General features: G+C 37.4%; 4 protein-coding genes across 4 annotated transcripts; all 4 read right to left on the bottom strand.

Moving 5' to 3' along the window:
- Positions 1-363: 363 nt before the first annotated feature.
- Positions 364-1,256, bottom strand: LOC141486827 (uncharacterized). The gene is made up of 2 exons (XM_074185397.1): positions 952-1,256; positions 364-835 (listed from the first exon to the last, which is right to left on the bottom strand). The coding sequence occupies exon 2, from the start codon at positions 823-825 to the stop codon at positions 364-366; it is 462 nt and encodes a 153-aa protein (XP_074041498.1). The 5' UTR covers positions 826-835; positions 952-1,256.
- A 5,409-nt stretch (positions 1,257-6,665) lies between these two features.
- LOC141486823 (uncharacterized) lies at positions 6,666-15,942 on the bottom strand. The gene is made up of 2 exons (XM_074185393.1): positions 14,130-15,942; positions 6,666-8,839 (listed from the first exon to the last, which is right to left on the bottom strand). The coding sequence occupies exons 1-2, from the start codon at positions 14,144-14,146 to the stop codon at positions 6,952-6,954; spliced, it is 1,905 nt and encodes a 634-aa protein (XP_074041494.1). The 5' UTR covers positions 14,147-15,942; the 3' UTR covers positions 6,666-6,951.
- Positions 15,943-15,958: 16 nt separating this feature from the next.
- On the bottom strand, positions 15,959-19,073 carry LOC141486824 (uncharacterized). The gene is made up of 4 exons (XM_074185394.1): positions 18,519-19,073; positions 18,298-18,396; positions 18,071-18,202; positions 15,959-17,764 (listed from the first exon to the last, which is right to left on the bottom strand). Exons 1-4 carry the CDS (start codon positions 18,652-18,654, stop codon positions 17,472-17,474), a joined length of 660 nt encoding a protein of 219 aa, XP_074041495.1. The 5' UTR covers positions 18,655-19,073; the 3' UTR covers positions 15,959-17,471.
- A 1,000-nt stretch (positions 19,074-20,073) lies between these two features.
- On the bottom strand, positions 20,074-20,966 carry LOC141486825 (uncharacterized). Its single transcript, XM_074185395.1, has 2 exons — positions 20,662-20,966; positions 20,074-20,545 (listed from the first exon to the last, which is right to left on the bottom strand). Exon 2 carries the CDS (start codon positions 20,533-20,535, stop codon positions 20,074-20,076), a length of 462 nt encoding a protein of 153 aa, XP_074041496.1. The 5' UTR covers positions 20,536-20,545; positions 20,662-20,966.
- Between the last annotated feature and the right edge of the window lie 4,212 nt (positions 20,967-25,178).

Genomic DNA, 25,178 nt, shown 5'->3' with positions numbered 1-25,178 from the left:
CACAGAAAATAAGCAATTTTCTTACCGACAGCTTAAGGAAGTTGTGTATAGAGTCATGAAGCATGGATGCTACGTTATCAGCCCCTTTTTTCCCCTCCCTTCAGGATACGTGTAGAAAACACTTTCGTTGTCTGATAGCTGGTGTATATTAAACGAATAAAAAGAAAGCTGCCGCGTATAATAAACATCGTTAGTGGTGACATTGGGAAGTGGTAAATTTTTCTGGTAGTCCATTGCAATAGCTTCAGTATCAGAAGTAGTGCGGCTGAGGAGTTTAGCCTTCTTTTTTACTTCATTAAAACGGTTTGCTCTTGCTAAATGGACTTGTGAATCAACTTTTAGCGTGTTAAGCTCATTTTCCACTTATAGACCTTTCGTTAAATCTGCTTCTAATGCGCTAATTTTTGCCTTAGTTTCGTCACAGAAACTGCACGTATTTATGCGTGGGTAGCCGAACGAGATATTGAAGTTTTTCACAAAGTTTGACCTGTACGATTCATATGATACAGCCAAACCTGGATTTTTCTCCATGTACATGAGATGCATCTTCTTCACGTTTAGCTCCTCAGGAAGAAAGATCTTAGAAGTTTTCTGAAGGCTGTAGTGAGCATTTCGTCCTTTGAAGGAAGCGATATGATTCTTTACAGCAGCCACCTTTGCTTCACTCAACTTGTGCGGTCTGTTTTTGTGTTTTCCACGACCATCGGTAGGAGCCTGTCCCTCAAGTTTCAGTGACATGACGATGTGCTCTATGCGCCTCTTTGTTGTTCCGTGAATGAATGCCTTGCGACAGACTGGGACGTCTTCATATTTTCCGTCACGCATGACGCGAGCCCTAAAAATGAACACCAATATTTTATTTCAACGGAATTCTGCTGGATTATGGCCTTTATCTCCTCTCATTAACATAATTTAGAGTGGTTTATAACAAAACTGGACTATTTCACTCACCTATAACGGTAGGTTGCTTCATGAAAATCAGCAACAGCCTCGGATTGACGGGGTCGCCTTCTAGCTACATGCAGAACTGTGATGAGCCCTGTTAGGTACAAACTTTGTTCATCATACGTTCCCAGGGCATCAAAATACTTAATTGTTGCTTTCCTGTCTTCGTCTGTAATATTGGTAAAATAATTCAGTCTCTTGCACTTGCAATCATCTCCAGTAGTAAGAGATTGCAGCCTTAGACGCTTGGCTACGTCTGTGAGTCTACCAAACGACTGTCTCTTCTTTGTTGCTTTTCTAACACTTTTATTTTATCAATGTCACACTCCATTCTCAATCAGTTAATTAAGTTGAAATAATATTAACAGCTTACAAATGCGTTCAAATTTCACGAACAACGCAGAACGACTCTTGTAAACAACAATGGCGGAGTCAACGCGCAAGCACACACATATCACATGGTCGGACTCAGCCCATTCTTCCCCTGTTCCGCTGGACTACGCCACCTTTTTCCCCCGAGCATCGTTTTTTCCCACGCTACTATCTCGGAACTTAGCTCGTTTTTAGCCAGTTCTTCACAGCTAAACGATAGAGTCGCAGTTTAGCTACAACGCGGCATGGATAACTCAAAAATGATTTGTTTGTGACTAAGCCCGATATTCCCCTGTGGTCTTCATAAGCTATCGAAAATAAGAAATATTAGCTCTTCACCATTTAAATGGACGTATACTAAGGTGAACACCATGACTGAAAGAGTTAATCCGATTTTTCGTTCATTAATAATATTATACCTTATTTTTGTAATTTCACCGCGCCGTTATCTGTCAAATGAATCTACTCGATGCTCATTCCATCCTTCTATGCATCGATTACGTCGCACATCTCTCTTTCCCACTCACTACCGTACGCCCCAAAAGTCTCTTATCCCCTCTACTAATGTACCTGCCGATGAGAAACTGACAGCAATTATAGTAGGCGACGAAGCATTTCCGTTAAAATCTTATCTTCTGCGCCCTTATAGTGAAAGAAATGGCGGAGATGAAGCCAAAAAATTTTTAACTACCGTCTGCCAAGGGCACGAAGAGTAGTAGAAAACAGTTTTGGGATTTTAGCTGCTCGCTGGAGAATTTTTATTCGATACATAGAAGTTCAGCCAGACACAGCACAAGATATTATTTTACCAGCTGTATGTTTGCATAATATATTATGTCAAAAACGTGACTTTGAACCGGAAAATGATTATTTAAATAGGTCTAATTCTTGTTTTACTTCAGTACCACCGCTCGAGTTTCTGGAACAGTTGTAGCTTGCAGTTAGTTTATCCACTGTATCTACACCTCCTTCAGTTTTATTGTAGTCTATGATCATGACTGATTTGTTTGCATCTGTTCCTGCATCTATTTCAACTCTATCATGCATACTAGAAAGTAACAGCACAATTTTCTATTGGTTATTCTCTCTTGTTTTTCCGGATAGTTCCAATAACTGTGAGTTTGTGGTCAAGTAGCTTTTTCACAAGAGGTACAGAGGTGAACCAATTGTCCATCGTAACATTGCGATTAGAACCAAAAAAGTGTTGACAGAGTCGTAAAACTACATCGAAAGGACTATTCGAAACTCTGTACGGACCTTCCGACGTGTTCCGACGTAAATTTCTATATTGCTCGTGTAGAACATTTTGGCATCACACAATACTAGGATTTTCAACCCGTCTTTATTCGGCTTCGAAGGGATGTATTGGCGAAAACTGCACTTTTCTCGAAATCCTGCAAGCATCTCGTTCACTGTTACAGATTCTGAGTGGTGGAGGCAGTTCTGACAATTAGCAACAAAACGGTCAAAAACATTGCGTATGGGAGCCAATTTATCTATTTCCTTTCGTATCACTCGAGTCTCTCTGCTGTGAAATCTTAAACAACGAATTAGGAATCTAAATCTTTGTGAACTCATCGTGAGGCGAAAAATCTCTACACTAGATCCATCACCCCTCCATAATTCTTCGGTATATAGACGGTTTGCATGATAAATACCAGCCACGTAGATAACTCAAAAAAATGCACGAATTTCAATTTGATTCGTTGGGGTTGCATCTCTTCTTCGAGCAAAATTATCAGAAACATATTCGATGTATTCGTTGGTACATTCCACTATAATATTGATTATTTTGTCATTGAAGAAATACTCCCATATTGCCAGTGGTTCTAAGCGGTTTCTCGTGCTATGCTATGAATTTCTTCTATCATTTCTTCATCGTCAGAAATATCTTGCTCAGAGTCACTATTATCGTGTTGCTCTTCAACATGATCCACCTCCTCGTCATCAGACTGATCTGTATCTGAATGTTCGTCATACGCCATACGTCCCTCTTCGTCATTGACAAGTTCTAGCATTTCCTGCAGTCGAGTCTGTTCTCTTTCGTAAAACCACATAGCTAAAATAAATATTGTTATTGATTTACATGTATTACATATAAAAAGAAAAACTTACCTCACAATAAAAATTGCACGATAATCAAAAATAAAACGTGATTAGCCGCGTCGGTCTCTCACACCGTAGGACGAAATATTTTTGGCACAACGTACTTTTGTAACACTCACGTTAGCACTGCCGTTTTGTCGCTTCCGCTTGAGAAGATACACGGAGTGGAAGGTGGCCCCCACTTTGATTTCCAGAATAACGCTGAATAAAGTGTATGGTCGGTCTCACAAACCGAACGCGACTAACAGAAGGTTAAATGCCCTACAAATGCTGTCTTTCATAAATACAATATGGCTAAAACATTTCTTCAATACTAATGACAGTAGCTTACATACTCAGTTGAATCATTGATAAATTACATAAGATTTTTTCATATGTTGGGGTCTTGCCATTATTTTTTTATATTGTATTACTTTTCACGTTGTTAAAGTCTAATTTACATATGAATTATGAATGCCCCACAAGAAGTATTACAAAAGTAACTAAAAAATATCATTTATTCCAGATTTTTTTATTTTATGTAACTTTTTACGTTGTTGCAAAGTCTAATTTACATATGAATCATGAATGCCACACAAGAACTCTTACAAAACTAATTAAACTAACTTAAAAGCCCTTAAATGCCCTACAAATGCTGTCTCTCGTAAATAAAATAAAAACATTTCATAAATACTGATAGATAACAGCGACTTATTCACTCAGTTGAATCACTGATATGTTACTTTTTTTATGTTGTAACTTAATCATGAGTGAAGTATTTCCCTGTTAATATAACATCACCTCTGAACAAACTTTCTAGAAAAGGTGAAAAATTTATCTGGACTGATGAATGTCAAGAAGCATTTGAAAATTTGAAATCAAGATTAACATCACCTCCAGTTTTACAATATCCAGAGTTTTCAGCTGAAAACACTTTCATACTGAAAACTGATGCCTCAAAAATAGCAATTTCAGGAGTACTCTGTAACGGAGACAATAAACCAATTGCATATGCCAGTAGAACATTAAATAAAGCAGAAAGAAATTATAGCATTATTGAACTAGAGCTTTTAGCTATAGTTTGGTCAGTGAAACATTACAGACCATATTTGTATGGAAGAAAATTTGTAATACAGACCGATCATAGGCCTCTTATATTTTTGTACGGCTCAAATCAACCGTCTAGTAGACTGACGAAATTTCGACTTGTTTTAGATGAATATGACTATGTAGTACAGTACGTTAAGGGCAATTCAAACGTTGCAGACGCTCTTTCTCGAGTAGAAATACCATCTGACAACTTGAAAGAAATGTCCAGAAAAATTGATGCCTCTGTGAATGTTATAACACGTTCACGAACAAAGAGATTGCTGGATAACCCGAGTGTAAACGATGAAACTAGGACTGATCACCCCGGAATTGTCGAAGTTTTGAAAAAGCCTTATAACGTAACTGAATTGAAAATATTGAGCTCACAACAATTCAATGCACTACGGAAGTCAGAAAAACAATTTAATTTGATTCGACTGTAACGATCCCCGGATTCTTCATATCCGATGCGAGAAGACCGACAATAGAAGATTCAAAACATCCCGTACATCCCATCGTATAAATAGAAGAGATCTTGCAATTTGGACTCACAACTTTAAGGTTTTTTACATCACCAGTCACCGCTGTTAACGTTAAGTGGGCTTCTACCTCACGTCGGACCTCTAAACTCTTTAAGTCTGGACGAGAGATGACGTAAGGGATATCTTCTAATTTCGTATTAAGGCTAGAGCTATTCAAATATCTGCTTATAGGAGAAGTTGGTATAGTACAAGCGATTTCGCAAGATGCACCTCTGCACTGTATATTGTTTAATGGATATGTCGTTGTTATGTGATCGAAAGACTGTTGATAATCCCCTATCATCCCTGTAACTGGAAAGTTCTTTTCGCATGCTTGAACATATCTATAGAGTATTGGAGTGACTTCAAGAAGGTACCTACTATTTTGGATAGGTTCAGACTGGAGGATCATCGAATTTATCGTCATGGCGAAAGGCTTAGTAATAACAGGATTGCTTTGACTCAGGTAGATTGTATTCCTTACTTCTGAATCTTCATAGACTATCTCAGCTATCCACTCGGACCTTTCTCTTCGTAAGATCTTATAACATGTCTGAGGGATAACCTCCACCAGTCCCCAGCCGCATCTATCATTTAAGTCATAGAAGCACCATCCTGTACACCATCCTTGATAAATACAACCGGTGTAAAAGAAATCTGTTGAGTTTGTACTTCTTGGTAATGTTCCAGGTCCTGAGCTCAACACTGTTGGCTTACACATTTCTGCATTACAATTATCTGAGTTAATGCACTTGTATTCCGTAGACACCTTCATAGCGGGGATACAAGCATAATAGTAATCCTTATAATAGTAATGCATGCTAATACTCTGCAAGCTGAAACTCAGTCTTGATCCATCATTTCGTATTAAACAGATACGAGAACCTTTATCAAGGGTGAATAGGCCAAAAAATTCTTTTGTACATATGTCATCTTGACATATCTTTTTATCAGAAGTTAAAAAGAAATTATAGTCACATTGCTCTATGATGATCCCAGAGCAAACATATATTGTAGAGAAGACTAAGATTGATATAAATTTCATTGTAAAAGAAATATTACGAAAATTATAAAGAAAGATTTAAAATTGGACTTATTCAAGAACCTATTATATCTGGATTTGCAATCAAAAAACGTAAATAACATTGTTTTCTTTGAAGTTTACCGCCCTTTGAGCGAACATCAATTTTTGTTCGCTAACAATGATATTTTTAATGCAAACTTTAGTAGGCTATGTTATTTCAAGTCAATTTTATTTGAATGTTCGCGAACACTTTTAGCTAACAATGTTAGCGAACATTGTTCGCGTCAGTGTGGACCCGGGGTTAGATAGTTAACTGTCATCTGTATGTGGTGCTCTCCATAGTGATGATTTCGCATTAAAATCTCCGGCTATAATCGCTTTCTTGCCTTGGTCAATTACGTCTTGCATTATTGCGTCGGTAGTTTCCTTATACTTATTGATGGGGATGTTCGGTGATATGTAGCAGCTATATATATATATTCATATTTTTTGTGTCTATCCTTCCTTTGATTACTTATTTTGATACGTTTATTGATGTTATATTCACTCTTTTGAATACGACTTTTTAAAAACACTTTATTTTCAATTACAGACTTTCTTTGAATAACAACAAAAATATCGTTACAAAACTACAATGAAAAATGGAACAGAATCTACTCGAATTCTAAATTAGTTCTGACCAACTCTAAATAGATACTGACAATGATTTGACCTCGCAGGGTCCATTTATAATGTGTAGACAGCGGTGTCAGCAGGAGACGATGGGAATAACAAAAGTATCACGTTCTGCTGACTCTGCTGACTCAAAGTCTTGGAAGTCGTTATCTTGGTAATCTGATACCGGTGAGATCGTCCTACTCACGATATAACAACTCCCCTTATCAAAGAAAAGTTGGTGCTTTGCAGCAACTTTTATTAAGAAAAAGTTTTTTCATTCAAACTCGTGGTTAGCTCGACATCTTCTTCAATAGGGTCTTCTAGACGGACGCTGGGTCTTCTTCTAGGAACGAATCTTGCCAGGGTTCTGGGTACTATTCTCGTTCTTGGTGGTCTCGGTGGGTTGTCGTTGCTTGAAGAGGTGATTCCGATCGCAATTGACTTCTTGCGACGGCACTTGCAGAAAATATACAAAATCACTAGTGCGATGATGAGAGCAATTGTAAAATACGTGAACCAAGAAATATGTTTGTTCACGAACGGTTCGTTGATGAGTTTGTCCAATTCATCTGAGTATTGGTTCAACTTGTGTTCGGCAATGTTGAGATCGTCGACATTTATTTTATTTAATTTCAGGGGTTTCAGCTCCGGGAGTTTTGATTTTTCCGGGAGGTGGTCACAGCATCGATATGGTATCTGGACTGCATGTTTGTTGTAAGTTACGTTCTGGTATTTTTCAACGAAATATTTGGAATGAACTCTCGTGTTTCCAATGAAGGCGTTGCATTCAGGCTGAAGTTTCAGGAGGGTATTGGTTTCGATGATTTTTGTGATTACTTCTCTGCCAATACAGTTTATGGTGACTGGTAGAGGATCGGATATTGATATCAGCCACAGATTCTGAGAAATCACTTGAACGCTGTAGTCTTTTGCGTAGATCACTGTTGATTTACAATTTTCAGGCAATTGCAGAGTTTGTTTGAGGAGCTGGGCTTCACAAATAGCGTTGCTGTCTATCGGGTATGGAAGCACTTCTGCACAAATTTTCAAGTCGGTTTTGATCACTTTACAATTATCTAAATTTTGAAAAGAAGTGTACAACATTGAATCGTCGTCTCGCGCAATAAATTTTTGAAATGTTAATAATATATGGTGAAGTCCTGTTCGAGCATCCAAGATTGGTATTGGATATAAATGAAAAAGTGTGTACGTTTCAGGCTCTACTAGGGGAATATTTAAAACAAATACTACTTTATTGTCTGTTTGATATGCTTGCAATTCAATAAGGTCCAGGTATTGGGGGATATTTCCAATACTGACGTATAATGGTAAATTATTTTTGTTCAATGTTTGTGATATTTCTTGAAGTGAATAAAGTAAATCTCTTGATGTTATGATTGAACCATGAATTATTTTCAATCGAGCGAAAGTAATTGAATTGATAATATCGCCAATAAAAGTTTCAAGGAATAGGTAGCTTTCCATGAGTGATTCGCATATCTCTAGAGTTTTTATCTGAGCTTCGTAAAATGCCATATCGTCTGATATTTCCATTAATGATTTTTCGATTTCTTTTATATCTTGATTGAAAGTCTCTTCATCAACTTGTAGCTTTTGAATTGTTGAATTGAAGTTTTTGATCACCGAGGTGGTTACAGATATTTGATTTTTTAATAGATTTTCAATTTGATGTTCGTCTTGGCTTATTTTATTGATACAATCCGTGAAATATTCTCCATCGGATGCGTCAAGGTTTCCGGTTATTGCTTTCCAAAAAGTTCCTGCGCCATTTATTAAACCACGTTTTGTTCTTTTTTCGAATTTTTCTGTGTCCGTGAAGATATCTCTAAACTTTACTTGTAGTGAGTCTGATATTTGGGTTAAAAGACTGGTATGTGTTTTTATTTGAGCTTTGAAAGCTAGTATTCTAGGCTCGTCTCTGTCAAGAAAATAAATTAGGTTTTCTAGGATTTTATCATTATTGTATAGAGCGTCTTTGATGGATGATAAATCTTTGTAGACCAAAAGGGTCCATTTTTCGTTCGTTATTTTGAGGGTTCCTTCTTGATGGAAGAAAACGCCGATCGAGTTATTGATTGACTCTAAGTTGTATTGGGCACTGGCTGTTGATGACAGCAGGAGTGTCCTGAAAAAGATTATTATTCATGAAAAGGTTTCAAGCGGTCGAAATTTACTTTAGTTTTTTTCGCGTTTTCCAATTCACTAACATCGCGGAATTGGGATAAATTTCTAATATTTCGAATGGTCCATTAAATTTATTTTCGAGTTTATTTGAAATTTGTGACTCTTTCACATAAACCTTGTCTCCTACTTTATATTTAGGGACGTTTTCGGAAACTGTCCTATCAAATCTGATTTTGGACTTTTCTTTTTGTCTTTCGGTTTTTGCTCTGGCCAATTTATAGAAATACGTCATGCGGTTATTGAGATCTCTCACATATTTTGAAATTAGGTCTTTTTGGTTATAGAGCGTTTCTGGGGATCGACTAGCTGTATGTCCGAATATTAATTCGTACGGTGTGAAACCTGTTGTTTTGTTTCTCGTGTTATTGTAGCAAATAACTACATATGGTAAAACGTTCATGGGGTGTTCGTCGGGATTTTCAGCTTTATGGGCACGAATCATTTCAGCAAATGTGGCATGGAATCTTTCGATTGATCCGTTCGATTGTGGGTGATTTACACTCGAATATGTTAGTTTAATGTCATACAAAAAGCATAAGTCTTTCATAAGTTGACTTGTAAATTCTCGACCGTAGTCGCAATGTATCCTAAGTGGTGTACCGTAGTGTTGGAAGTAAAGAAGAAGGGTATTCACGACTGATTTTGAGGATTTGTCTTCTATGGCGTATGCTTGTGTGAATTTAGTCAGTTCGTCTCTTATTGTCAAAGCGTAGTATTTTGTAGGAATTTCGAAAATGTCTACATTAATACGTTCAAAAGGGGTTTTTGGGGTTTCAGTTATGACGAGAGGTGTGCTAAGGTTTTTTCGACAAATTTTGACTTTTTGACAAATTTCGCATTTTTTCACGAAATTTTCGACGTCTTTAATGAGACCTTGCCAGTTGTATTTCTGTTTTACTCTTCTGATGGTTTCATTAATGCCACGGTGTAAATTTGTTTTTCCTGAATGACATTGATCAATGATTATGGGAATTTGATCGGGGTCAGGAGTTGTCGTTAAGTTTTGACAGACTTTCAATTTGATTTCCTTGTCGGCAAAAATAAATGAAAATATTTCTAGTATGGGTAGTTCTAGGTTGTTTTCGATTGAAAAAGTTTTTCTTAGATCGAATTCATTTTGGGATTTATAAATAATATAGAACATGTGTTCTATGACAGATTCAGGATCAAAAGGAAGGGGTATGATATAGTATTTACGATCTTTTACTGATTTACTAGAAAGTATGTTGATTCTATCATTGTAAAACTCTGGATGTTCTTCGAAGAGGTCTTCGATGATTTCATAATGTAACGGTTCTAGTTTGTTTTGCCAAAAGAAACTAACAATGTTTTTATGATGTTTGTCGAGAAGTTGAGAATTGTCGAACTCTATTTTGGAATAATCGATTAGAGATTTTGATTTATATAAATTAACAAATGTATTAAATTCTTCTTGAATGGTTTCTACGGGTATTTCGTTTTCAGGGGTGTCGTTTCCTTCAGGGTTATTTCTCTCTTCAGGGATGTTTTCATTAGGGTTATCACTTATTTCGGGGTCCGCTTTTACTTCGGTTTCGTTTTCATTGGATGCGTGTATGGAAATTTTGTGTTGGAAATTCGCGCATTCTTTGAAGTAGTTGACTTTGATCCGGGATAGTGCATCTGCATTTTTGTTGATTTTGCCGGGTTTATATTCTATCTGGTAATCATACTCTTCGAGTTTGAGTCGCCAGCGTGCCAGCCTACTACCAGGGTCTTTTATTGAAAAAAGCCAGGTGAGGGGTCTATGATCAGTAATTAGTCGGAATTTTCGTCCGAAAAGGTATGGGCGAAAATGCTTTACTGCCCAAACGATGGCAAGAAGTTCTCTTTCTATTGTAGAGTACTTCGATTCTGCGTTACAAAGTGTTCTAGACGCATATGCTATTGGGAGATCTTTGCCAATGGGACCTTGTGATAAAATGGCACCAATTGCAAACGCACTGGCGTCAGTGGTGAGCAAAAATGGTTCCTCAAAATTAGGGTAAATGAGAATGGGGCTCGTTATGAGTGAATTTTTGAGTTGTTCGAATGCTTGTCTGCATTCTGCGTCAAAGTTGAAGGGGGTATCTTTTTGAAGTAATTTGGTCAATGGTTTCGAAATTTTGGCGAAATTACAAATGAATCGTCGATAGTATCCAGCTAAACCTAGAAATGATTTTATTTCTTTTTGGGTTTTTGGTTCGGGGAAATTTTGGATACATTCAATTTTCGTTGGATTGGGTTTGACTCCGTTTTGGGTAATGACATGTCCAAGATAGGCGACTTCTTTTCTCAAGAATTCGCATTTATCCGGTTGGATTTTCAGGTTCGCTTTTCGAAGTCTTTTAAATACTTCAGTCAACCTTGCTATGTGCTCGTGGATGGTAGGAGAATATACGATGATGTCATCCATGTATACGAGACATCTTTCGTTCTGTATACCTAGAAGAACATTATCCATAACTCTCTGGAACGTGCTTGGAGCATTCTTTAAGCCAAATGGCATACGAACAAATTCGTAGTGACCATTGTCTACGGAGAAAGCCGTTTTGGGAATATCTTTGGGTTCAATTTCAATTTGATGAAATCCGGAGGCGAGATCAAGCGTGGTGAAATATTCGCATTTACCAAGCTGGTCTAGGAGGTCAGAGATGTTGGGTAATGGGTATTTGTCGTCAACCGTTAGCTCGTTGAGTTTTCGGTAATCGATGACAACTCTCCATTTCTGTTTACCGGAGGCATCCATCTTTTTGGGTACAACCCAAACTGGAGATGACCATGGGGATATTGATGGCTGAATAATGCCTTGATTTAGCATTTTTGATATTTGTGTTTTTACTTCCTCCTTGTGTACCTGTGGGTACCTGTAGGATTTCGTAAAGACGGGTCTAGCATCCTTAGTATCGATGGTATGTTTAATTTCGTTGGTAAAAGTGAGATTATCTCCTTCTAAATAGAAGATATCTTCGAATTGGAGGCATAAATCAGTTATTGATTGATGTTCCTCTTCGTTCAAATGTTCGGTTCTTAGTTGCGCTTTGATTTCTTGGATACGATCAATATGGGGTTGATATTGGGAAAACGATTCATTAATATTCAAAATTGTTTCATGTGTTGGAAGGGGTTCGAGTTTTATTTCAGAAAAATCTATTTGTTTTGGGATCGCGTTTGTATTCACGATAGTAGTGTAGAACATACCGTTTTCATCAATTTTGACTATGGCGTTGGGAATTCTTACTTTTTCTCTTTCTTCAGCTAGCAGTATAGCTTCAGTGTTCTTGAGGTTGCAATGTAATTTGAATATTTTCTCCATTCGGGGTTCTATTTGAATTTGGTTCGGTTTTTCAGTGAGTATATGGTCATTTATGTCTGAAACTTTGAACAAAGGGACCGTTTTAAAGTTTGTTATAAGTTGTTTATTTTTCAGGTCAATTATACAATTGTAATGTTCGAGAAAGTCAGATCCGAGTAAACCGTCAAAGTCGATGTCTAAGTCGTAGATAAAGACTTTGTGTGGATCGTTTTGTGTGAAATTTATTAGAGTGGATTCATTCACGACAATTTTCTGGTCAGTGATACCTTGTATAGTGACGTTTTCAGGAAATCTAAGGGGGTATTTTTCGCATGTTTTGGGTTTGAAAATGGATATTCCTGCACCTGTATCGATGAGGATTTTAAAAGTATTGGAAGAGTCTTTGATGTAGTACAGATTCTTCGAATTCATAGAAAGCAAAGGGCTTACATGAAAATTTGTTCCGGGAAGTTCGCGTTCGGGTTGAAGTCTTGTATATTCAGGGACTGAATTTGGGATTGGACTTCTGATATGGGGTCGATCGATTGGTTGTTGGTTGTTTGGGGTTGAATAGGTGGGTGGTTCGTATTCGGAAGTGAAAGAAAATCCTGGTATATTGAAGGATCTTCAGGTGTTTGAATTTGGTTGTATTGGTAATCTTGATCACTAGGGGTATAGTAATCATAGTCATTATCGGTGGGGTAATAATCGTTGTATTGATGGTTATAACTATCAGCTGTATGATAGTCTTGATTATCACCTGTATGATAATCTTGAGATTCGTATGTCATGAAATGAGCTCTTTGGTTTTGGTTAAAATTGACAGGGTAATTAGGATTTCTTTGAATTACGGGTGGTCTGAATTGGTTTTGAGATTGAGGTCGAGTTTGGTTTTGATTAGTCTGGGACCTGTTTGGCTGAGAATTTGTTTGAAAGTTTGGTCTTGGAAAATTTTGATTGGGTTGAGGGTTTGTTTGACTCGAAAAATTTTGATTGGGTTGAGGGTTCGGTCTCGCAAACCTTTGGTTGGAATATTGATAATTATTTTGGGGTCTTTGTTGTCTCATTCGACATTCTGTGGAAATGTGACCTAGCTGACCACAAGTGTGACAGGTTCTTTGGGATGTTGGTTGGGGGTTTCGTCTGATTGTTTGTTGAGGACGTGTTTGGTTTGGTCTTTCATTTTTTTGATGTTCGAAATAGGATAGTTGCATTTCTCTCCTAATTCTAACATGGGCTTCAAGTAGATCTGCCGGATTTGAGGCACGAATTACTTGACCTATTCGCGGTTCTAGTCCGGTTAAAAGCGTGTTTAATGCCATTGTTTCTATTAGTGCGGATTGCGCGTGTTTCTGTTCCGCAGAAAGGACGGATTTTTGTACACATGCGTGCATTTTGGCATTGTGGACTTGAAGGCGATTGAAAAATATTAGAGGTGTTTCATTTGGAAGTTGTTTGATACGCTGGAGATCGTGAATCAGTGATGTTAGATCTCTAGAATCTCCAAAATATAAATTTAATAAATGTTTGATTTCGGGATAAGTTCCAGGATTCCTTGAACTTATCAATTGTGCTGCTCTACCTTTGAGTTTGTTTTTGATGTGAATCACTAATAGATCGCGTTGGTCTGCTGTTGACATGCGATATGCACAATCACAAGCATTTAAGAAAGTGTTCAAAAATATTTGATCACCTTCGAATTCAGGCACTATTGAAAATATTTCTGATAACTTGTATGGTTCGATTGCTTCTGGTTCTGGTTGGTTTTGAGGCATTTTGATTTATCTTAACAAATTTTTGGTGTCAAAATTTGAATGATCGAACAGTACTTATTTACTTTTTTGCAATAATCAATCAGTATGATTATTGGTTTTGAAAAGAATTGAAGTGATGGTAAATAGATTGCAAAATAAATCGAGACAATTCAATATCGACTTACAGTATTACAATCTTCATTCCGATTCGTCGTGTTCTCGAAGTCGTCCAGCCAGGGGCTTCACCAGGTGTTCCTTCCGCTGCTTCCTCGAGTGATGACTCCTCAGGGGTTGTTGGTTCTTTATCTGTTGAGGGATTAGAATCCGCCGCTACTAGTTAGGGTTTCCTTGTTCTAGCAACGTTGTCAGATCCTACAACGACTGCGCCAATTGTTATATTCACTCTTTTGAATACGACTTTTTAAAAAACACTTTATTTTCAATTACAGACTTTCTTTGAATAACAACAAAAATATCGTTACAAAACTACAATGAAAAATGGAACAGAATCTAAGTTGATACTACTCGAATTCTAAATTAGTTCTGACCAACTCTAAATAGATACTGACTATGATTTGACCTCGCAGGGTCCATTTATAATGTGTAGACAGCGGTGTCAGCAGGAGACGATGGGAATAACAAAAGTATCACGTTCTGCTGACTCTGCTGACTCAAAGTCTTGGAAGTCGTTATCTTGGTAATCTGATACCGGTGAGATCGTCCTACTCACGATATAACATGGATATGTCGTTGTTATGTGATCGAGAGACTGTTGATAATCCCCTATCATCCCTGTAACTGGAAAGTTCTTTTCGCATGCTTGAACATATCTATAGAGTATTGGAGTGACTTCAAGAAGGTACCTACTATTTTGGATAGGTTCAGACTGGAGGATCATCGAATTTATCGTCATGGCGAAAGGCTTAGTAATAACAGGATTGCTTTGACTCAGGTAGATTGTATTCCTTACTTCTGAATCTTCATAGACTATCTCAGCTATCCACTCGGACCTTTCTCTTCGTAAGATCTTATAACATGTCTGAGGGATAACCTCCACCAGTCCCCAGCCGCATCTATCATTTAAGTCATAGAAGCACCATCCTGTACACCATCCTTGATAAATACAACCGGTGTAAAAGAAATCTGTTGAGTTTGTACTTCTTGGTAATGTTCCAGGTCCTGAGCTCAACACTGTTGGCTTACACATTTCTGCATTACAATTATCTGAGTTAATGCACTTGTATTCCGTAGACACCTTCATAGCGGGGATACAAGCATAATAGTAATCCTTATAATAGTAATGCATGCTAATACTCTGCAAGCTGAAACTCAGTCTTGATCCATCATTTCGTATTAAACAGATACGAGAACCTTTATCAAGGGTGAATAGGCCAAAAAATTCTTTTGTACATATGTCATCTTGACATATCTTTTTATCAGAAGTTAAAAAGAAATTATAGTCACATTGCTCTATGATGATCCCAGAGCAAACATATATTGTAGAGAAGACTAAGATTGATATAAATTTCATTGTAAAAGAAATATTACGAAAATTATAAAGAAAGATTTAAAATTGGACTTATTCAAGAACCTATTATATCTGGATTTGCAATCAAAAAACGTAAATAACATTGTTTTCTTTGAAGTTTACCGCCCTTTGAGCGAACATCAATTTTTGTTCGCTAACAATGATATTTTTAATGCAAACTTTAGTAGGCTATGTTATTTCAAGTCAATTTTATTTGAATGTTCGCGAACACTTTTAGCTAACAATGTTAGCGAACATTGTTCGCGTCAGTGTGGACCCGGGGTTAGATAGTTAACTGTCATCTGTATGTGGTGCTCTCCATAGTGATGATTTCGCATTAAAATCTCCTGCTATAATCGCTTTCTTGCCTTGGTCAATTACGTCTTGCATTATTGCGTCGGTAGTTTCCTTATACTTATTGATGGGGATGTTCGGTGATATGTAGCAGCTATATATATATATTCATATTTTTTGTGTATCCTTCCTTTGATTACTTATTTTGATACGTTTATTGATAAACAGGATTGACGCAACTCCTTTAGCATTCGTAATCCATTCTGACTTCTTGGCTAGAACACTGGCCAGTGCAATATCGATGTTTTCCCTCAATGCCGTTGCTAAAACTAAGTCGTGTGTAGCCTTGGACCTACCTACATTTATATATTAACTGGCATTACTTGTTTTGTGTTTCCTCCTCTTCTTCCCCTCTCCCTTCCTCTTTCTCTTCTATATCCCGCTCTTCCTCTTTTCTTGCTGCTTTCGCTGCCTCTTCTGCCATTTCTACCGCCGCTGCCGTCATAGCATTTATTGCCTCACCCAGCAGGAAGTTTCCATTCCAGCCTTTCTTCTCCGTCCCTCCCTGTCTCTTGTCTTGGTTGTATCTCTGCTTTGTTTTTCTCAGTGCCACCTTGAAAGTAGGGCACCCCATGGAGCCCAATTTGTGGCCCTCCATTCTACACACTAGGTAGTACATTTCATTTGTGTAAGCTGCTGCATTGTGCCCTCCTTTGCCGCATTTGAAACAGTTTCCTGTCCTGTCCTCTCCCTTGCAATTTTCAGAGTTATGTTCGTAGCTCCAGCATTTCCTACAGTTTGGCACTCTGTGTCTCATCTCCACCTTACATCGGGCCAGTCCTACCTTTATGAATCCCTGGGGTACTACTGTCTCTGCTATCTATTTTTGGCAGTTTCAAAGTGGCTGTTACAGTTTTATTTCCTGCCGGTTTGGTTTCACTTATCCCCCAATTCTTTTCCCAGGCTTCTACTACTGTCCTCACAGCGTCAACTATCTCCTCCTTTGTGGTGTTGCAGAGCATTCCCCTAATGTATACGCTCTCCATTCCGGTCTCTCCGTACTCTCCGGTCTCTAGTACATTTGCTGCGTAAAATAATTAAGGACTCCACTCCTGTGCGGGACATGTTTTTTTAAATAAAGTTTTTGGAGCTGTATAGTTTTTTTTTGGGAAAGGCAGTAATTCTTCATTTATACAAAAATCAGACTCGGACGCCTATTGGCGTCCTACGCACAGTACCAAAGTTTCAAGGATATATGCGGATGACGCCATATGGCGTTAGTGGGTAAAAATGGTCAAGTAGAAAAAATACAACAAGTAAAAAAAACATTTCAAAACAAAATTATATTATATTACATTTGCAATTTTTGGTCAAAAAAGTGTGAAAAAGACTAAAACATGGCTCAACACACAAACCGGGTTTATCTGGACAAGTCTTACATTCCCACACAGTGTCGTTCCTGATTTTCTTCTGGAAATAAAAACGACATCTTTTTCTTGGTGTTCTCTTTGTGGCATCAACCGTTTCAATTTTACTAGGTACGTGTTTGAATATCATATATTCTATTCTACGTGGTATATCAGGCAATAGATTTTCAGTCACAGCTAAACGGTAATCATATAATGTCATTTTTCTTCCCGAGTATTTGCAAAATATCACGTAAGAATTGAACAAAAGGAGCTGCAGGATATGAACACCAAGTTTTTTATACCAGAATAATGTTTTTCTCAAAGAAGGGTAGTAGGACATCATCTGGTCCTGACGATCTGGTTACCTCCAGTTCTTTTCTGGAGTTGTCAATCCTGGCTTCTGTCTCCTTTCTCATCATTTCAATTTCAGCTCCTGATTTATCTTTCATTATTTTCAATTTCAAATTGTGTTCTTTCTCCATCTGAGAAATTTTGATTTGCTCTAAACTTGATTTGGCTTCTGCCCAGTGACTTACTTTACTACAAAGTGTTTCATACTCATTCCTTTTTCGCTTATTCCCAGACTCGCCTGAAAGTAAAATTGAAACGTTATTTTTCGGTCAGTAGGTTTTATTTTACTAAATATTATCTAACCAAAATGTTAAAGTTGTCGACAAAAATTGATTATTGCAAGAATCGAATAATCATTTTCCATTCGAATTATCCCGTCACTAAATTCTATATGTACCATTGTACAAAACATTGATGGTAGTTCAAAACAATACCATCGAGATATACCAACAACATGGAACATTTGGATGGCAAAAAAACATCGACATCGTACTTGAAACATCGGCTATTGATGCTCATCTCAAAAAAGTACATGTTTACCTACCTGAAATAAGAACCTTAGATTTTGGGGTCCTTAAGTTGTCGGGAGTAGATTTGGACCAGTCCATTTTAGCCTTTGTTTCTTCTTTCATCTGATCCATTCTCTTTGTTTCATGTTGTGTATTCTCCAATTGTCCTTGAAAAAAAGTAATTTTCTGGTAAACGATATTTCTAAATGTGGCATTAAGTATACCTTATTCATTTCATTAAAATAATTGTGTAGTATCTTACCTTGAATGGCATATTCTTCCTCCGTAAAATCATTATTTGGTATCACCTCAGGTATTCCAAAAGAGATATCATTATCCTCACATTCAATTGTTATAAATTCTAAAAACAAAGGAAATCAAAGTTATCCTAGCGACATATTGCTATTTCAGTAAGAAAGTCTTGAATGAAATTTGAATGAATGAATAAAACACAATTCTCTGTTAAAGATGGTAATAACTAACCTGTTCCTGAAATAGATGCATCACCTCCAAACTCAGATTGCAGTCCTTCAACTCTACTGCCCAAAATATCCCTTACAAGTATGTCAACATCATTGACTTCAATTGGTTTATTCGGTGGGCCTCCTCCAGTAGACATTACATGACATTTTGCATCTGCTATTTTTCTTTTACTCCTTTTTTTAATGTTTTCATATTATTTCCTTAACGTGTTCCAATCTCTGAAGACCTCACCACTGTGACTGTTGAACTGTACTTCAATTTTTTCCCAACATTCACGCTTTTGTTTATTATTGTTACTGTCTGTTTTTTTATTTTCAATAATTCCCTTATATTTTGTAACAATACTAAGCAAAACTGCTTCTTCTTTTGAATTGAAGTTTGTTGCTCTTTGGTGTTAACTTTCTGAAGATGTTTCCATTGTCTACTATAAAAATTCATATAAGTAAGAATATGACCCAAGAAAATATAAAATATTTTTCATCTGACACTGATTGCTTACCTCGGAAGTCAGGAGTCTAACAATATTGTAAAATTTCTGATAAGAAATTCTTCCAAATAGTTTATCACCGTTCAATCCACAGAATAATGAAAAACTTGTTATTTGCTATTAGTATTAGTCAAAAATTACACAACTGTTTTGTGTCAAAAACGGTTATGAGAAAATTTCAACGCATGAATTGAAAATACGCATGCGCCAATAATACCAACCTATGGTTTTATTCCGTGAACTTGGTTTCGAAGAACTTAGCTCAAATATTGTATGAACAACAAAATACGTTTTTGAGCCGAGTTCATTTTTGAACCTGGTTCATGTGAACCTCGGCTTAAACCACGATTGTACAACTGGGCCTCAATATCTTTAGGAAATCTAAAGAGAGACGTCGTCCTATTCCTTGATTTAGAGTCGCATCCTCGATAGGCACAAACACTTCCACCTCGGTAGCTAGCCATCTTTAGTTGTTAATAGTTGAGTGTATTATTGTTACTGTTCTAAGACCTAACCTCACTTACACAAATGACTAATGTGAGGTTGACAATATACAAGCCAAGCTTGCGATTTAGCGGAAACGCTTCAGATGCGCTTCTGTATAGATAGGGTGTTCTGTGGTGTAGTCAAGCCGTTTCTCCATGTGCACAAGGTAATGCATTAATCGGAACAGTTTGTAATTCTTGTTTTGTCTACCGCAGCTGTCACAGAAAATAAGCAATTTTCTTACCGACAGCTTAAGGAAGTTGTGTATAGAGTCATGAAGCATGGATGCTACGTTATCAGCCCCTTTTTTCCCCTCCCTTCAGGATACGTGTAGAAAACACTTTCGTTGTCTGATAGCTGGTGTATATTAAACGAATAAAAAGAAAGCTGCCGCGTATAATAAACATCGTTAGTGGTGACATTGGGAAGTGGTAAATTTTTCTGGTAGTCCATTGCAATAGCTTCAGTATCAGAAGTAGTGCGGCTGAGGAGTTTAGCCTTCTTTTTTACTTCATTAAAACGGTTTGCTCTTGCTAAATGGACTTGTGAATCAACTTTTAGCGTGTTAAGCTCATTTTCCACTTATAGACCTTTCGTTAAATCTGCTTCTAATGCGCTAATTTTTGCCTTAGTTTCGTCACAGAAACTGCACGTATTTATGCGTGGGTAGCCGAACGAGATATTGAAGTTTTTCACAAAGTTTGACCTGTACGATTCATATGATACAGCCAAACCTGGATTTTTCTCCATGTACATGAGATGCATCTTCTTCACGTTTAGCTCCTCAGGAAGAAAGATCTTAGAAGTTTTCTGAAGGCTGTAGTGAGCATTTCGTCCTTTGAAGGAAGCGATATGATTCTTTACAGCAGCCACCTTTGCTTCACTCAACTTGTGCGGTCTGTTTTTGTGTTTTCCACGACCATCGGTAGGAGCCTGTCCCTCAAGTTTCAGTGACATGACGATGTGCTCTATGCGCCTCTTTGTTGTTCCGTGAATGAATGCCTTGCGACAGACTGGGACGTCTTCATATTTTCCGTCACGCATGACGCGAGCCCTAAAAATGAACACCAATATTTTATTTCAACGGAATTCTGCTGGATTATGGCCTTTATCTCCTCTCATTAACATAATTTAGAGTGGTTTATAACAAAACTGGACTATTTCACTCACCTATAACGGTAGGTTGCTTCATGAAAATCAGCAACAGCCTCGGATTGACGGGGTCGCCTTCTAGCTACATGCAGAACTGTGATGAGCCCTGTTAGGTACAAACTTTGTTCATCATACGTTCCCAGGGCATCAAAATACTTAATTGTTGCTTTCCTGTCTTCGTCTGTAATATTGGTAAAATAATTCAGTCTCTTGCACTTGCAATCATCTCCAGTAGTAAGAGATTGCAGCCTTAGACGCTTGGCTACGTCTGTGAGTCTACCAAACGACTGTCTCTTCTTTGTTGCTTTTCTAACACTTTTATTTTATCAATGTCACACTCCATTCTCAATCAGTTAATTAAGTTGAAATAATATTAACAGCTTACAAATGCGTTCAAATTTCACGAACAACGCAGAACGACTCTTGTAAACAACAATGGCGGAGTCAACGCGCAAGCACACACATATCACATGGTCGGACTCAGCCCATTCTTCCCCTGTTCCGCTGGACTACGCCACCTTTTTCCCCCGAGCATCGTTTTTTCCCACGCTACTATCTCGGAACTTAGCTCGTTTTTAGCCAGTTCTTCACAGCTAAACGATAGAGTCGCAGTTTAGCTACAACGCGGCATGGATAACTCAAAAATGATTTGTTTGTGACTAAGCCCGATATTCCCCTGTGGTCTTCATAAGCTATCGAAAATAAGAAATATTAGCTCTTCACCATTTAAATGGACGTATACTAAGGTGAACACCATGACTGAAAGAGTTAATCCGATTTTTCGTTCATTAATAATATTATACCTTATTTTTGTAATTTCACCGCGCCGTTATCTGTCAAATGAATCTACTCGATGCTCATTCCATCCTTCTATGCATCGATTACGTCGCACATCTCTCTTTCCCACTCACTACCGTACGCCCCAAAAGTCTCTTATCCCCTCTACTAATGTACCTGCCGATGAGAAACTGACAGCAATTATAGTAGGCGACGAAGCATTTCCGTTAAAATCTTATCTTCTGCGCCCTTATAGTGAAAGAAATGGCGGAGATGAAGCCAAAAAATTTTTAACTACCGTCTGCCAAGGGCACGAAGAGTAGTAGAAAACAGTTTTGGGATTTTAGCTGCTCGCTGGAGAATTTTTATTCGATACATAGAAGTTCAGCCAGACACAGCACAAGATATTATTTTACCAGCTGTATGTTTGCATAATATATTATGTCAAAAACGTGACTTTGAACCGGAAAATGATTATTTAAATAGGTCTAATTCTTGTTTTACTTCAGTACCACCGCTCGAGTTTCTGGAACAGTTGTAGCTTGCAGTTAGTTTATCCACTGTATCTACACCTCCTTCAGTTTTATTGTAGTCTATGATCATGACTGATTTGTTTGCATCTGTTCCTGCATCTATTTCAACTCTATCATGCATACTAGAAAGTAACAGCACAATTTTCTATTGGTTATTCTCTCTTGTTTTTCCGGATAGTTCCAATAACTGTGAGTTTGTGGTCAAGTAGCTTTTTCACAAGAGGTACAGAGGTGAACCAATTGTCCATCGTAACATTGCGATTAGAACCAAAAAAGTGTTGACAGAGTCGTAAAACTACATCGAAAGGACTATTCGAAACTCTGTACGGACCTTCCGACGTGTTCCGACGTAAATTTCTATATTGCTCGTGTAGAACATTTTGGCATCACACAATACTAGGATTTTCAACCCGTCTTTATTCGGCTTCGAAGGGATGTATTGGCGAAAACTGCACTTTTCTCGAAATCCTGCAAGCATCTCGTTCACTGTTACAGATTCTGAGTGGTGGAGGCAGTTCTGACAATTAGCAACAAAACGGTCAAAAACATTGCGTATGGGAGCCAATTTATCTATTTCCTTTCGTATCACTCGAGTCTCTCTGCTGTGAAATCTTAAACAACGAATTAGGAATCTAAATCTTTGTGAACTCATCGTGAGGCGAAAAATCTCTACACTAGATCCATCACCCCTCCATAATTCTTCGGTATATAGACGGTTTGCATGATAAATACCAGCCACGTAGATAACTCAAAAAAATGCACGAATTTCAATTTGATTCGTTGGGGTTGCATCTCTTCTTCGAGCAAAATTATCAGAAACATATTCGATGTATTCGTTGGTACATTCCACTATAATATTGATTATTTTGTCATTGAAGAAATACTCCCATATTGCCAGTGGTTCTAAGCGGTTTCTCGTGCTATGCTATGAATTTCTTCTATCATTTCTTCATCGTCAGAAATATCTTGCTCAGAGTCACTATTATCGTGTTGCTCTTCAACATGATCCACCTCCTCGTCATCAGACTGATCTGTATCTGAATGTTCGTCATACGCCATACGTCCCTCTTCGTCATTGACAAGTTCTAGCATTTCCTGCAGTCGAGTCTGTTCTCTTTCGTAAAACCACATAGCTAAAATAAATATTGTTATTGATTTACATGTATTACATATAAAAAGAAAAACTTACCTCACAATAAAAATTGCACGATAATCAAAAATAAAACGTGATTAGCCGCGTCGGTCTCTCACACCGTAGGACGAAATATTTTTGGCACAACGTACTTTTGTAACACTCACGTTAGCACTGCCGTTTTGTCGCTTCCGCTTGAGAAGATACACGGAGTGGAAGGTGGCCCCCACTTTGATTTCCAGAATAACGCTGAATAAAGTGTATGGTCGGTCTCACAAACCGAACGCGACTAACAGAAGGTTAAATGCCCTACAAATGCTGTCTTTCATAAATACAATATGGCTAAAACATTTCTTCAATACTAATGACAGTAGCTTACATACTCAGTTGAATCATTGATAAATTACATAAGATTTTTTCATATGTTGGGGTCTTGCCATTATTTTTTTATATTGTATTACTTTTCACGTTGTTAAAGTCTAATTTACATATGAATTATGAATGCCCCACAAGAAGTATTACAAAAGTAACTAAAAAATATCATTTATTCCAGATTTTTTTATTTTATGTAACTTTTTACGTTGTTGCAAAGTCTAATTTACATATGAATCATGAATGCCACACAAGAACTCTTACAAAACTAATTAAACTAACTTAAAAGCCCTTAAATGCCCTACAAATGCTGTCTCTCGTAAATAAAATAAAAACATTTCATAAATACTGATAGATAACAGCGACTTATTCACTCAGTTGAATCACTGATATGTTACTTTTTTTATGTTGTAACTTAATCATGAGTGAAGTATTTCCCTGTTAATATAACATCACCTCTGAACAAACTTTCTAGAAAAGGTGAAAAATTTATCTGGACTGATGAATGTCAAGAAGCATTTGAAAATTTGAAATCAAGATTAACATCACCTCCAGTTTTACAATATCCAGAGTTTTCAGCTGAAAACACTTTCATACTGAAAACTGATGCCTCAAAAATAGCAATTTCAGGAGTACTCTGTAACGGAGACAATAAACCAATTGCATATGCCAGTAGAACATTAAATAAAGCAGAAAGAAATTATAGCATTATTGAACTAGAGCTTTTAGCTATAGTTTGGTCAGTGAAACATTACAGACCATATTTGTATGGAAGAAAATTTGTAATACAGACCGATCATAGGCCTCTTATATTTTTGTACGGCTCAAATCAACCGTCTAGTAGACTGACGAAATTTCGACTTGTTTTAGATGAATATGACTATGTAGTACAGTACGTTAAGGGCAATTCAAACGTTGCAGACGCTCTTTCTCGAGTAGAAATACCATCTGACAACTTGAAAGAAATGTCCAGAAAAATTGATGCCTCTGTGAATGTTATAACACGTTCACGAACAAAGAGATTGCTGGATAACCCGAGTGTAAACGATGAAACTAGGACTGATCACCCCGGAATTGTCGAAGTTTTGAAAAAGCCTTATAACGTAACTGAATTGAAAATATTGAGCTCACAACAATTCAATGCACTACGGAAGTCAGAAAAACAATTTAATTTGATTCGACTGTAACGATCCCCGGATTCTTCATATCCGATGCGAGAAGACCGACAATAGAAGATTCAAAACATCCCGTACATCCCATCGTATAAATAGAAGAGATCTTGCAATTTGGACTCACAACTTTAAGGTTTTTTACATCACCAGTCACCGCTGTTAACGTTAAGTGGGCTTCTACCTCACGTCGGACCTCTAAACTCTTTAAGTCTGGACGAGAGATGACGTAAGGGATATCTTCTAATTTCGTATTAAGGCTAGAGCTATTCAAATATCTGCTTATAGGAGAAGTTGGTATAGTACAAGCGATTTCGCAAGATGCACCTCTGCACTGTATATTGTTTAATGGATATGTCGTTGTTATGTGATCGAAAGACTGTTGATAATCCCCTATCATCCCTGTAACTGGAAAGTTCTTTTCGCATGCTTGAACATATCTATAGAGTATTGGAGTGACTTCAAGAAGGTACCTACTATTTTGGATAGGTTCAGACTGGAGGATCATCGAATTTATCGTCATGGCGAAAGGCTTAGTAATAACAGGATTGC

The sequence above is a fragment of the Leptinotarsa decemlineata genome, unplaced genomic scaffold (assembly GCF_025532065.1).
Source record: "Leptinotarsa decemlineata unplaced genomic scaffold, Ldec_3_MD MMD2_tig00026374_RagTag_RagTag, whole genome shotgun sequence".
Lineage (NCBI taxonomy): Eukaryota > Metazoa > Arthropoda > Insecta > Coleoptera > Chrysomelidae > Leptinotarsa > Leptinotarsa decemlineata.
Note: the sequence above shows the minus strand (reverse complement) of the source record. Positions and strands in the feature narration are given on the sequence as shown.